At 44.4% G+C, this 14492-nt stretch overlaps 1 protein-coding gene across 1 annotated transcript in view; it reads right to left on the bottom strand.

The window, feature by feature from the left end:
* The window catches only part of MTMR7 (myotubularin related protein 7), an 80671-nt gene continuing 66179 nt past the window's right edge, over window positions 1-14492 (bottom strand). The window contains exons 8-14 of the mRNA XM_077279685.1: window positions 8958-9067; window positions 8671-8796; window positions 8522-8571; window positions 7384-7584; window positions 4579-4713; window positions 2712-2838; window positions 1-1350 (exon numbers count right to left, since the gene is read on the bottom strand). Coding sequence (XP_077135800.1) covers window positions 988-1350; window positions 2712-2838; window positions 4579-4713; window positions 7384-7584; window positions 8522-8571; window positions 8671-8796; window positions 8958-9067 — 1112 coding nt within the window. The 3' untranslated portion in view covers window positions 1-987. The remainder of the gene's footprint in view (window positions 1351-2711; window positions 2839-4578; window positions 4714-7383; window positions 7585-8521; window positions 8572-8670; window positions 8797-8957; window positions 9068-14492) is intronic.

Below are 14492 nucleotides of genomic sequence, written 5' to 3'. Positions count from 1 at the left end.
TAGCAAAAAACATTAGTCTTTAAGGGATTATTCAGACATAGACATTGGGCCATGGTTTTAATCACACGGTGAAAATCCCATGCTTCTACTGTAAATTGCCGTGGTCTTCTACAGCAGCACAGATCAAGCAATTTATGTTTAAACCATTTGCGCTTTTTTCCAGGACTTTTCTCTTCGAAGCGGCAAGAGCCCTGCATGTGATAGTGATTCTTAACTTAACTAGGAGGTAGGGACCTAATATCCAGTGTCAGGTCCTGGGTGACCACCATTAGTCTACCAGCAACATCTACAGAAGCAAAGCACAGTCACATCGTGCACACTCCAATATCTGCTTATCATGGGCAACAGTGGACCTAAGCCTGGAAACTATGCAGGGATCCATATTTCTAGTACAGGACACTTATGTCAATCACGAGCCTTATAAATGTACAAAGATTTGGAAATGATTCCTGCTCCACAGGACACGTGGATTGAAATCATGAAAGGAAACTGAACACATCATGAGGTTGGCCCAGTCCCTTCTCTAAAGAGAAGATGACTGCTTCTGAATATTCCCAGAGCCTGCAGACACACACTTATGGCGAGCAGCCAGTACTCGATGAACGGGCGCTCATAGGAAACATTTAATAATACGAGTATTGGTCCATCTAAACAGGACCACAATCGGCAGACACTCGAGGAAAGCACGGTTTCATTAGGTGCCATAAGTTTTATCCTTATCGGCAGCACATTGCCCAGTGTAAACTGGAGACGTGCTGCCGATACCGTGTGTCCCCATCATTGCTTCATCATCAATCTGCGTATATGCTTATATATAGCCTATTGTCAGCTGTTCATTTGCCTGGATCAGACCGACTATATAGGACGTTAGTTTCTGGTCTGGTCGATACTCCCCCTCCCCCCAGTATATCCCTACCAGCTCCCATCACACTGTTCCCTATAAATAAATAGAAGCACTAATATATTAGCAAGTGGCTAGTAAGACCTCTAAGCAGTCAGAAACACTGCTTCATCGGAGTCGGGATCCTTCCCACTGTCCTCGCTGGGTAACGAGTCTCCACCACTTGGAGACCGGCAGCTCAAGTCCTCCACTCCAGACTCCTGGTCACTGTTGGCCGACAGGTCAGGGTCCGAGCTCTTCAGATGGTCCTGGGTTAGGATGAGGGCCAAGTCTTCCTCGCCTTGGGATGGACTACGAGAGGGAAACAGCTTCAGATTGGTGCTGTAATCTTGAGGCGTGTTAGCCGGAGAGTGTTTGGTGACGCAGATCTGGAAGTGGTGGATTTTTGCCTGGTCACTGAGATTCTTGTTGGTTTCATTTGTCTCTCGAGTTTCCAGTTTTGTTAATCTCTAAAGGAAAAATTGTTAGACAAGAGCAAAAGTTCTATTAATTTTATCCTTCCATTGGGTCAGGACATGTTAATGTGCCGTTACGTAACCACTGCGTGCTGGCTGATCAGCAATGGTCCCATGGTCTGTTAGGAAGGCCGGCCACACTTATGTTATCGGCAGCACATTTCTCCATTACAAAGCACAATGTGCTACCAACGATCATTTCCAAACTTGCTCAAAAATAAATGCACCAATGAATATTTTGCCCCCACATCGGATGTTTGTTGGCCTGGTTAGACCGCCGATAGTTGGGAATGAGAGAACGCTCCCTGACCCAATTATTGGCCGCCTAACTGAACCTTTACGCCATGAAAAAGCCCTAACGCCTCAGTACTCAGGGATTATGGACGCTGAGTTTTTGTTTTTTTCTTCCCAGGGCCATAACTTTTTTAGTTTTCCGTCAATATGGCCATGTGAGGGGTATTTTTTTCTGAGACGAGTTGTACTTTTGAGCAACACCATTGGTTTTACCACATACTAAAAAACAGGAAAAAAAGTATAAGGCTATGTGCACACGTCAGGATTTTTCCTCAGGATTTTTCCTCAGGATTTGTAGCCAAAACCAGGAGTGGAACAATTAGAGGAAAAGTATAATAGAAACATATGCACCACTTCTGCATTTATCACCCACTCCTGGTTTTGGCTACAAAACCTGATGAAAAATCCTGACAAAATCCTGACGTGTGCACATAGCCTAAAAGTGCAGTGAAATAGCAATAAAAAAGTGCAATTCCACAATAGTTTTCTTGTTGTTTTTCTCCTAGGTTCACTAAATGCTAATCTGACCTGCCATTATGATTCTCCAGGTCATTAGGAGTTTGAAGACACCAAACATTTCTAGGTTCTTTTTTTATTTAAGTGCTGAAAAAAAATCCAAAGTTTGTAAAAAAAAATTTTTGCCATTTTTCGAGACACAGTGTCTCCATTTTTCGTGATCTGGAGCTAGGTGAGGGCTTGTTTTTTGTGTGCAGAGCTGACGTTTTTAATGCTGTCATTTTGGTGCAGATATGATGTTCTGATTGCCCGTTATTGCATTTTAATACAATGTTGCGGCCACCAAAAAACATAATTCTGGCATTTTGATTTTGTTTCTCGTTTCGCTGTTTAACGATGGGATTATTTCTTTTTATATATTGATAGATCGGGCGACTCTGAAAGTCGCGATCCCAAATATGTATTTTGTTTAGTGTTTTATTTTGAATGGGGCACAAGGGGGAGATTAAAAGCTAAATTGGTTTACACTGAAACCGAAGCTGAGGCATAAACATCAAATACGTGTAGGTCAGGAAGGTGGATTTTCAGTGGAAGTCCTGCCATACCTTCTCCATGAACGCCATTTCCTCCTCTAGCTGCTGGGTCTCTTCTTTTACTGCCTGGAGAAAATCCGTCACTGACTGCCGAGGGTGCATTCCTTTCTCAAATCGGTTATAGAGGCCCCTCCAAAACCTTCCATGGGGAAAAATAAGTAAGGGGTTAATGTATGCACAGCTAACCAAGATGGTCATCAAGAAACTCTAATGATAAATGTTCTTAAGCCCCATCACTGAACAGCCTTTTGTGCTAGGTCATTGTACACACATGGGCTCGCTCGCACTGGCGCATGTTCTCTCATGTGAGAGAATCGGGCCAATCGTATTGACACTCGGCGCAGACCGTATCAGAGTGATCCGAGTGTCATCTGAGAGTGATACGATTCTCTCACATGAGAAAATCACAGCGCAGGTACGGAAAAGATGGAGAGATTAACTTCTCCATCTTCTCCATTGTTTCTGTGTCTGTACATCGGACTGCATTTGGATGGTATCCGAGTGCAGTTCAAGGTCTCACACGCTCCCTTATACTTGTATGGGTGCCCATGATCTGATTATCGGAGTCACTCTCAGCTTCTCAGCTTACTGCAATTTTTTTCTCATGCCGATATAGCAGAAATGCATTGCCCCACAGAATAACACTGGGCCGAGTGCTGTCCTATAAAACATCATATAGCACTCGGCTGTGTTATACATGCGTGTGAGGGAGCCCTAACAGGGATTCTTTCTTCTTTCCTCAGATTAGTCCCTCTGGATGATCCATGGCTGGGGGCTTCAGATCAGTGAAAATCTGTGGTGGCTAGTGATGAGCTAGTGTGCTCGTTACTCGAGTTTTCCGAGCAAGCTCGAGTCTCAACCGAGTATTGCCGATGCTCGGATCCCTGCCCTGCATGTTTTGTGGCTGAAACATGGCGACAGTTTACCCGTGTATGGCAGGAAATCCCTGCATCTTTCTTTAAGCCACGCAACATGCAGGGCATGGATCCGAGCATCGCATCCGAGCACCGGCAGTACTTGGTTGAGACTCGAGCATGCTCGGAAGACTTGAGTAACGAGCACACTCGCTCATCACTAGTGGTGCCAAGCTAGGCCCCATTCCCCGGACAGCACACACTGACACCGGCTATCCTTACACTTGCCACATGTCCGCTTTGGTATTTTGGTGACCTTTTCTCCATATATAAACATTTGAGGACCAAATTTGCCCTTCGTCTTCCGAGTTGCAGCCTAGTGCTGTCCTTCATTATTCACTGACCGGCTACTGGAATGAGCTCGGGAAATCTGTCACTTTCTTTTTGCCTATGGAAGAGCCACTGATAAAAACAGACTATGACTGCGGTGCTGACTGGCTTCAGGTCTCCTGACCCAAACTTGACTTTATATGAACAGGACATCCATTTTCCAAGGGGTTGTAGCAAGTATATACGCAATCCCCTATGAACAGGATTTAGGATAACTTATTGGTCAGTTCCATAGAGAATGAATAAAGCAGAGATGTACGTGCTCCACCTCGGCTGTACTCAGATAGGACTCTGCAGAACCTCCTTCTAGGGATTGTTAGGGGTCCCATCCCAGCAGTCGGACCCCCGTAGATCAATACTTAATCTTGTATTTTATTGCAGTCTGAATATGTGGTAAATTAATCACAGTGCCACTAGCTGTCATAGATGTCAATAAATCTGTGTAAAGTGAATGGATCTGTGCCAGGCAGAAGGTGGAGCGGACGCCTAAATTCTGAGGGAACCCCAATAATAAATGTAGACCAGGTTACAGGTGAGAAGTGCGGCGCCTTGCACGTCTCCACTGAGTGACACGTTGGGCTCAGGATTCTAGGTCTGCTTTATTCAGGGCAGAGGAGATCAATGTAACGTCTTACCTGAAGTGGCATGGAGTGGTGTTTGGTCTCAGAGTTCCTTGTGTCTGACTGTGATCCGGCCTGTACAGAGGGTTCATGTAATCCAACCGCTGCTTCCACAAGTAAGACCAAAGGGAGTAGGTTCTCTCCTGAATCCTGGAAGAGGATGATCCCATCACTGACATGTAGTTTTGAGAGCTGGAAATAAACCCTCAGCCCTGCAGCCTGCTCTAACAAGAAGGGCTCATGCAGACCGACATTTTTTGTGTACGAGTCCTAGTTGTGTTTTTCACGGATGGCACTTGTACCTAGAAGAGTGATTGGGGCCATTCACGTGTCTGATTATTGGAGAGATGAAAAATTGAGGCAAAATGTGCAATATTCATTGAAGTGTCGGATCAAAATCTACAATGCAAGTCTATGGGTCAGTGGAAAAAAAAACAACGGCCATCGGAGTGTTGTCCATTCTTAGATGAGAAGAACAAAAAAAAGACTTTTTTTTTTTTTGCTTTTTCTATCAGAGACAAACTGATAAATCTCAGACAATAAAATCGGACACTGACCAAACTCTGGTATATGATGGTATTTATGGTATTTTCTTATATGAATGAGCCCTAAGTTCTAGTGATGAGGGAATATACTCGTTACTCGAGACTTCCCGAGCACGCTCAGGGGTCCTCAGAGTATTTTTTAGTGCTCGGAGATTTAGTTTTCCTCACCTCAGCTGAATGATTTACATCTGTTAGCCAGTGCAAGTACATGTGGGGGTTGCCTGGTTGCTAGGGAATCCCCACATGTACTTATGCTGGCTAGCAGATGTAAATCATTCAGCTGCGGTGATGAAAACTAAATCTCCGAGCACTAAAAAATACCCAGAGGACCCCCGAGCATGCTCGGGAAGTCTCGAGTAACGAGTGTATTCGCTCATCACTACTAAGTTCTCTTCCTTTTAAGACCTTTTCGTGTTTCTTTGTACAGTAGCTGTGTAGCTTGATAAGTCATAATTGGAAAATCCGGCTACAAAAAGGTCAGTACGTCGTGTCGGCCTGAGAGCTCAGGCAGACAAGCGTATAAATCAGATGTGTGCTGTTTGATGGAATAGTACACAGACAGCACACTGACCCAACTCATTCAATAGGGCTATGGATGGAGATGAACGTTTTGTTTTGTGGGTTTTTTTCCGTCCATTGCAGCATGCGCTATTCTCTTCTGAATCTTGGAGGAAAATCACCCATTCAAGTCTATGGATGTAGAGAAAAAAAATAACCAGACTGCACAGAGAACATCCACGTGACACCTGAGGTTACGGATGCATTTCCCTTGTAAACCTAGGAAACTGTATTTGATCATGTACATTTTTTAAGCAGATTGCATACAGACGGCACACGGATGTAAAAAATGGACAAACTGACGGCACACGGAAGATCTGATTTTTCTGGATAAAACTTGGACACTTTTTTTTTTTAGTTTAAATAGTTTTTATTAAGGGAAATGTTAAACTTGGACAATTTTTTGCTACGCTCGTCTGCAGCTGACTAGGATTCCCCCTTGCGTGGCCATATCGTTCAGTACACCTTCCCACTTCTTTTCCTCTCTATTGACAGCTCTGGCTGCATAGAAATAGAAAATACGTAAAATGGAAAATGAGTGGGAAGGTGCAGCGAACTGCTTGGCCCCACCATGGTGCACCGAGCGCCTGTACTTGATTTGAACAGTCTTTCTGGGCTGACGGAGACCCTGTATAAGAGATAACCGGCTGAATGCTGAGATCTGACTGATGGGACTTTCAGCAATGCTGACAATGGGGCTCTTCGGTGATCAGTATAAGGCCTCATTCACACGTACACATGTAAACAGGTATGTAAAAAATGGTATTGGTGTCATCAGTTTTTAGGATCGTTGCATCATCAGACTATGGTCCGCATGTCCGTTTTTACCATCAGTGTATTTTCTCGTATGGATTTATAAATTATAAAGTTTCTCTGATACTTTGTAATGTAAACTAGGGACAGCACCCCGATGCCATCCGTGCTACGATGCCGTCCTACTAGAAGAAAAACAGACCTGTCTCTGTGAGTTTTGCACAGACACGTAGTCCATGAAATTACACGGGCGTGTGAATAGCATTAGCTTATAATGGGTACGTGTTGTGTCCGTGAAAAAAAAACCCAACAGATACCATACGTATGTGCAACATGGACGTCTGAATGAGGCCTCGGTGATGGCTTGACATTTTGAGAATACACCATTAACACCATGATCCTCTAGATACAAGGATGCATCTCATGTCCTTGGCTACTGACATGCAAGTTAGGAAATTTTGTAACCAGGAAAGAAGATCTCCAAAATGTCAGCAGTGCTCAGAACAGAGAGTACCTTCCAGCAGTGTCTTCGTGTGGGCCCTCGGTTACATCAGGACCTGGGTAATGCCTAAATCCATGTACCCAACTTATTTTATTATTGGTATTTTGACTTTACCATTCTACTGCCAGCGACCCGGATGGGCAGGAAAAAACTGAAATGGTTTAGGCTTACGTACACATTCAGTCTCCAGATCAGAGGGAGTCCAGGCGGTCTGACACCCCCACCACCCATGAAGTGATGACATCTCTCCAATACGGTACCACTTTGTACATTCTGCTGCAGGACCTCTGCACAGGTATGGAACATTTGCTGCCAGGTTCAACCTTCCCAGTTTATAGGTGATTGCTGAATCTCCAGACAGTGGGGCACCCTGTGATCAGATCATCATCGGTGACCCTTCAGCCAGCCATATCCTATTCCTATGACCTATAGTGACCATACACAGAGCACATATTCTCTCACCTCAGTTCTTTCCTCTCCTTCTCGCAGTTGCACAGAAAGTTTCCATACTGACAGGAGTATATATGGTGTTGTATGTGGACCAAGAATCTCTCATTAAACTCAAACGCACAGGGAAACTGCTCCATCAGCTGCCAGACACATTCCAGGAACTGGTCTATCACGGGCGACACTTCCTTGGGATCCCCATCTAAATTTCCATACCTAAAGAAAAACATTACGCTGAAGCAATGCATTAGGGCATATGCATACAACATCTTTAGGTGGATGCCACTCCCCAAACTGCCTGAGAATGGGAATAACACAGAAAAATTACAGTAAGTATATTATATTTACATGTTTGGTGGGGTTTTTCTCCTTTTTTTCCCTCAAATAAGAACTTTAAAGCCATCTTATGGATTTAATTAAAGATTAGATTTACTAAAAGTACTGCAATCATAAACAGGCAACAACATAATGTAGAAAAAACACACCCCACAATAGCTGCCTGTAACGTGGGCTGCTCCTGTGTGAGACATATAATGACACCCTGCTCTGATATCTCTGCACTGAGATTACAAGTTGCCATGAGCACAACTGACATAAGTGTGATACTGACACATCTCTGGACAAGCAGTGTTGAGGAGCAGAGATGATTGCTATGATAGGAGATTTGGAATGTGACACTGCTAAACTCTGCTGTGCTGTGCCCCCACCACACTGACTACTGGGACCTTATCTGAAAAGGTGTTGTTTGCTGAGATTAGAGTACAGTACTAATCATGCAGGAGGTTAGACCAGGAAAAGTGGGGCTCTCATAACTAACACACTGAGAAAGCTGCTCTAAGCTATAATGGGAGCTTGTTCTTCTTTCTCTAGTATGTTGTTGCCTGCTAATTGGAGAGCATCATACAAGGAGGCGTACATGCCCCCTCCCTCAGTAAAAGCTCTCTGATAACACCCACTTGGAGGTAATGAAAATTAACTCATTAGGTGCCAAACACTTTGATTGCTAATATCCCTGCAACAGTGAGATTAAAAAAAGAACAAACAAGAACATTTTATTCTGCTCTGAAGCTACAATGTGTTTTCAGTTCAACATGAAACATTTGGTGCAAGGTCCTCTTTAAATAAGCGACATATGTGCAGTGACCAGCGTTACCTGTGATTAAATTTGTGTCCAAATGAAATCCAGTCTTTTTCAATTAACACCTAATAGTAATTTGGAAAAATAAAATTAGAATATGCAAAAAAGTATAAACTCAGTAAATCTCCACCAGTATATAGAGAATATGACCTAAAACCTCTTACCATAAATCCTCTGATGGTTCGGTAATAGGGGTCAAGTAAGAGACTGGATACAGAGCAGACCTGAGCGGTGCGGTCCCATCCATCAGAACAATGAACGAGCACGCTGGCGCCCTCTTCTGACACGGCCTAAATGTGCAAATTAAATGTAAAATATTACACATTTCTACATTTACAAACGCCATTTGTTCTCGGCACTAAGAGGATAATTTTTGTACAGTCCATGCCTAGAGCAGCACAAACCAGACAACCAGCAGTACAATATGAGCAGAGACAACACATCTGAATACCTTTGTAATGAAGATGCCAGCATCCAGGATTGTTTTCACGTGTTTTAACCATCCAGAGGATTCGAGACCCCAAAGAAATTCACCCATCGAAGGAGACCGGAGCTCACAAACTGCAATCATGAGCAGAACAATAAGCTCACTAGATCAGATTCTCTATGTGAAATATTTCTGCTCCAAGACTTGATCTAAATCCTCCAACTACACACAAGATATTTACTTAAAGGGGTTGTTGGAGATTATAAAACCACTTGATGGTGGCCCGATTCTAACGCATCGGGTATTCTAGAATATGTATGTCCACGTAGTATATTGCACAGCCCATGTAATATATTGCCCAGTGACGTAGTATATTGCCCAGTGACAGAGTATACAGCACAGAGCCACGTAGTATATTGCCCAGCCATGTAGCATATTGGCCAGTCACGTAGTATATTGCCCAGCTACGTAGTATATTGCCCAACCACGTAGTATATTGCACAGCGACGTAGTATACAGCACAGAGCTACGTAGTATATTGCCCAGTGACGTAGTATATTGCCCAGCGACGTAGTATATTGCCCAGTAATGTAGTATATTGCCCAGTGACATAGTATACAGCACAGAACCACGTAGTGTATTGCCCAGCCACGTAGCATATTGCCCAGTGACGTAGTATATTGCCCAGTGACGTAGTATACAGCACAGAGCCACGTAGTATATTGCCCAGTTACGTAGTATATTGCCCACCCACGTAGTATATTGCCCAGCCACATAGTATATTGCCCAGTAACGTAGTATACAGCACAGAGCCACGTAGTATATTGCACAGCAACATAGTATACAGCACAGAGCCACGTAGTATATTGCCCAGCCACGTAGTATATTGCCCAGCCACGTAGTATATTGCCCAGCCCACGTAGTACATTGCACAGCCCACGTAGTATATTGCCCAGTAACGTAGTATACAGCACAGAGCCACGTAGTATATTGCACAGCCCACGTAGTACATTGCACAGCCCACGTAGTATATTGCCCAGCCACGTAGTATATTGCCCAGCCACGTAGTATATTGCCCAGCCCCGTATGTCACAGGTTAAAAAACAAACATATACTCACCTTCCAGGGACCCTTGTAGTCCTGTCGCCTCCTTCTCGCGCAGGCGCGCAGGTTCTGTGATGACGTCGCGGTCACATGACAGTGACGTCACGGCAGGTCCTTCTCGCGCACGACCTGTGATGACGTCGCGGTCACATGACCATGACGTCATGGCAGGTCCTTCTCGCAGACCATCCTTAGCACCGGAACCTGCCGCTTGCATGGAGCGGTCACCGGAGCGTCGCGAGGAGCGGGAAAGGTGAGTATATAATTATTTATTTATTTTTTTTATCATTTTTAAACATTAGATGTTTTTACTCTTGACGCTGCATAGGCAGCATCAATAGTAAAAACTTGGTCACACAGTGTTAATAGAGGCGGTAACGGAGTGAGTTACCCGCGGCATAACGCGGTCCATTACCGCCGGCATTAACCCTGTGTGAGCGGTGACTGGAGGGGAGTATGGAGCGGGCGCCGGGCACTGACTGCAGGGGAGTAGGGAGGGACTAATCGGACTGTGGCCGTCGTTGATTGGTCGCGGCAGCCATGACAGGCAGCTATGGCGAGACCAATCAGCGACGCAGGATTCCATGACAGACAGAGGCCGCGACCAATGAATATCCGTGACAGACAGAAAGACGGAAGTGACCCTTAGACAATTATATAGTAGATGCATCCCTCTTGGGTTGGGTAGGATACTCCATTCATGAAAATGTAAGATCTTGGATTATTTATCATATTGGCGGTCAGCCACTTTATATAAAAATTTCCAAAAGGACGATAACATTTTATGTTTCGTACATACACCTACAAGTGAGTTCCCCAGAGTTTGCCAACTTCCTAAGGTGCGCCAGGGACATTTTTATTTTTGTGCTTTTTGTGTTAATGGAGCTGACGTTTTTATTTATACCAATTTGGGGTACATACAACGTCTTGATACCTTTGTACCTTTTTACAATATTTACCAGAAAGGTTAGTTATTATTATTATTATTTATTATATAGCACCATTAATTCCATGGTGCTGTACATGAGAAGGGGTTACATACAGAGTTATAGATATTGTTTACAGTAAACAGGTTTACAGTGACACACTGGTACAGAGGGGAGAGGACCCTGTCCTTGCGGACTTACATTCTATGGGATAATGGGGAAGAGACAGAAGGTAGGGGTGAGGCGGCAGCTCTGGTGGTGGTGAGGCGACAGAATGGTTATTGCAGGCTGTAGGCTTTCCTGAAGAAATGGGTTTTCAGGTTCCGTCTAAAGGATCCGAGGGTGGTGGATAATCGGACGTGTTGAGGCATGAATTCCAGAGGATGGGGGATATTCGGGAGAAGTCTTGGAGGCGGTTGTGTGAGGAACGAATAAGTGTGGAGGAGAGGAGGAGGTCTTGGGAGGATCGGAGATTACGTGAGGGAAGATATTGGGAGATTAGTTCAGAGATATAGGGAGGGGACAGGTTGCGGATGGCTTTGTAGATCAGTGTTAGTAGTTTGAACTGGATTCGTTGGGGAATTGGGAGCCAGTGGAGGGATTTGCAGAGGGGAGAAGCAGGGGAGTAGCGAGGAGAGGTGGATTAGCCGGGCAGCAGAGTTGAGGACAGACTGGAGCGGTGCAAGAGTTAGCGGGGAGGCCACAGAGGAGGGTGTTGCAGTAGTCGAGGTGGGAGATGATGAGGGCATGCATAAGAGTTTTGGTAGATTGTGGACTGAGGAAGGAACGGATTCTGGCAATATTTTTGAGTTGGAGGTGACAGGAGGGGGCAAGAGTTTGGACGTGCGGTTTGAAGGACAGGGCTGAGTTGAGAGTTACCCAAAGGCAGCGGATTTCAGGTGCGGGAGAGAGTGTGATGCCGTTTACCATAATAGATAGATCAGGTAGGGGGGATATGTGAGATGGGGGAAAGATGATGAGTTTGGTTTTGTCTACATTGAGTTTTAGGAAGCGAGAGGTGAAGAAGGAGGATATGGCTGACAGACACTCCGGGATTCTGGACAGCACAGAGGAGACATCTGGGCCAGAGAGGTAGATCTGAGTGTCGTCCGCATACAGGTGGTACTGGAAGCCGTGGGACTTTGAGTTGTCCTAGGCCAAAGGTATAGATGGAAAAAAGTAGGGGCCCTAGGACAGAGCCTTGAGGGACTCCAACAGAGAGAGGGCGAGATGAGGAGGTAGTGTGGGAGAGGCAATCCAGGACAGGGCAAGGTCTTTGATGCCAAGGGAAGAAAGAACCTGTAGCAATAGGCAGTGATCGACTGTGTCGAAGGCAAAGGACAGGTCGAGTTAGTGCCATATTTTCATACATACGACTTTTACGGATGCAGCAAAAGCAATTGTTGGTAAAAATGGGGTCATTTAAAATTTTATATATATTTTTACAAACTTTTTTTTTTTTTTTACATTTTTTTTTGCGCCATTAGGGGACTTAAACCTTTTATCTGTGGATTGCTTATATATACTGCAACACCACAGTATAGGGATATTTACTGGAAATCATGGCCTCCTATAGCACACAGCCTGTGGCCAAAAGTACTAAGAAAAGCCTTAAGGGTAAGGGCATTCTGCCCATAGACCACGTGGCCATGATGGGGCACAGTAGCTGGGAAGGCCCGACGCTGCGTGCATGCTTCTTCCACAGATCATTCTGAATGATGGAGCCTCTTTTTCCTATCGGTCAGCCTGTATGTCTGAGCTCAGTCTCAGGGCTGCAGGTGCCATAATATCACTAGACCAGGCCTTCTGGGTGGAGTTTTTTTATTTTGCCAATAAAAAAAAAGCATACACTGTGTGATCCATTGTACATTGTGTGGGGATTGCGGAGCAGCCGTCATACTGTGTGAGGGAACTGTTGGGGGCCGTCATACCGCACGAGGGAACTATTGGGGGCCGTCATACTGTGTGAAGGAACTATTGGGGGCCGTCATACTGTGTGAGGGAACTGTGAAAGCCATCATACTGTGTGTGTATATGTGCGGGGGGGCTGTAGGAGCACCATACTGTGTGTGTGTGTGGGGGGGGGGGGGGGGGAGTGTAGGTGCATTATTCCGGTGGGGTTTGCCATGGGATCATTTTATTCTGCATGTAGTGAGTATTGTGAGAGAAAAAATATGATGGGGGATTCACTGTGATGTATCCTACTGTTTGGGGGGCATCATACTATATGGGGCTAAAAAGTAACCCATTGATTGACAGCGCACATTCAAAATAGTTAACAGCCGCCATTAGCTTCGTCTGGAGTCATGCAGACTCCTTCTCAGGATGTTACTTCACATCCTCTTGCAGGAAGAAGCATTTTTGCTTTCCCCACTAAGAATGCATTTACAGTGACGGATTAGTGGCAGAAAACTACCACTAATTGGTAAATAATTAAAAGCCTGTTTACACAGGAAGACCACGCTAAACAATGTGCGTTGAATGTTCAGTGGGCATAGGCTACTATTGTTCTTGGCAGTTTCGACAATACAGGACAATGCGCCACCAAGAACAATGATTTTTAAGCCTGATTAAAAATCATTTCACCCTACGATCAAGCATTTTTCTCATTTTACACTATAGCCTAGTTACACTCCACTTCCCAGCAACGCTCGATCGTAATCTTTCAGTGTAAATGCACATTAAGTCACAGCATTGGCTGACCATTCCTGTTCTGTAGAGATTCACACCAGTAATTTTATTATCATCACAGGCAGGATTAAAATCAAAGATAATATCTCTATCATAAAGATAAAAGGTGACCTTCTCCCCCTCTCTGCACAATGACCTCTGCACAGGTCAGAGAGCATGCCTATAAGCCAATGGATATCCACACTCTACAGCATTCTAGTCCATAAATCCGCTGTACGGCTTATCTATGAATCCTGTTAAATGCAGCTCAGGTAAGATTGCCACCTGATCATGTAGAGAGATTAGAATGAGAAAGTCTCGACAATCAGAAATTAAAATGATATTGAAAAAAATGAATATTTATCAATGTCTGGTTTTAATAATTACAAACTTCTAACTGACATATTCTCTTTTAAATAATCAAGGCTTGTATGAGAACGTCGATAGTACTCGGACTTCACAAGCGACCCGGGTCAGATAGTATTTATAAATCTCGCCTCCACTCCGGGTCGAATGACAATCAGTCAGGAAGAAGGAAACCACTAGAATAAAATTCCGCAGGTACAACAAACGTGATTGTATATTATCTTTAGGATATATTTAGTAGCTGTACCGAGAATTATATAATAAAGGCTCAGTGGTCAATGTTCTCCTCTATAAAACATTCACATAACATAAAAATAAGTAACAATGCATAACACTGACAGGGTAAATATAAAGCTTCCTCCGAATAGGAAAATGTCCCACAGTGAGAAGACGACATCTGAAGACTCGACAATGACACATCACGATGGAATGATAATCTCCGCGCTTCTCCTGCTGAGCCCTCACCTCTTTCCAGGACATCGAGGAAAGAAAA

This window comes from Ranitomeya variabilis, chromosome 1, assembly GCF_051348905.1.
Source record: "Ranitomeya variabilis isolate aRanVar5 chromosome 1, aRanVar5.hap1, whole genome shotgun sequence".
In the NCBI taxonomy this organism is placed as follows: Eukaryota; Metazoa; Chordata; class Amphibia; order Anura; family Dendrobatidae; genus Ranitomeya; species Ranitomeya variabilis.
Note: the sequence above shows the minus strand (reverse complement) of the source record. Positions and strands in the feature narration are given on the sequence as shown.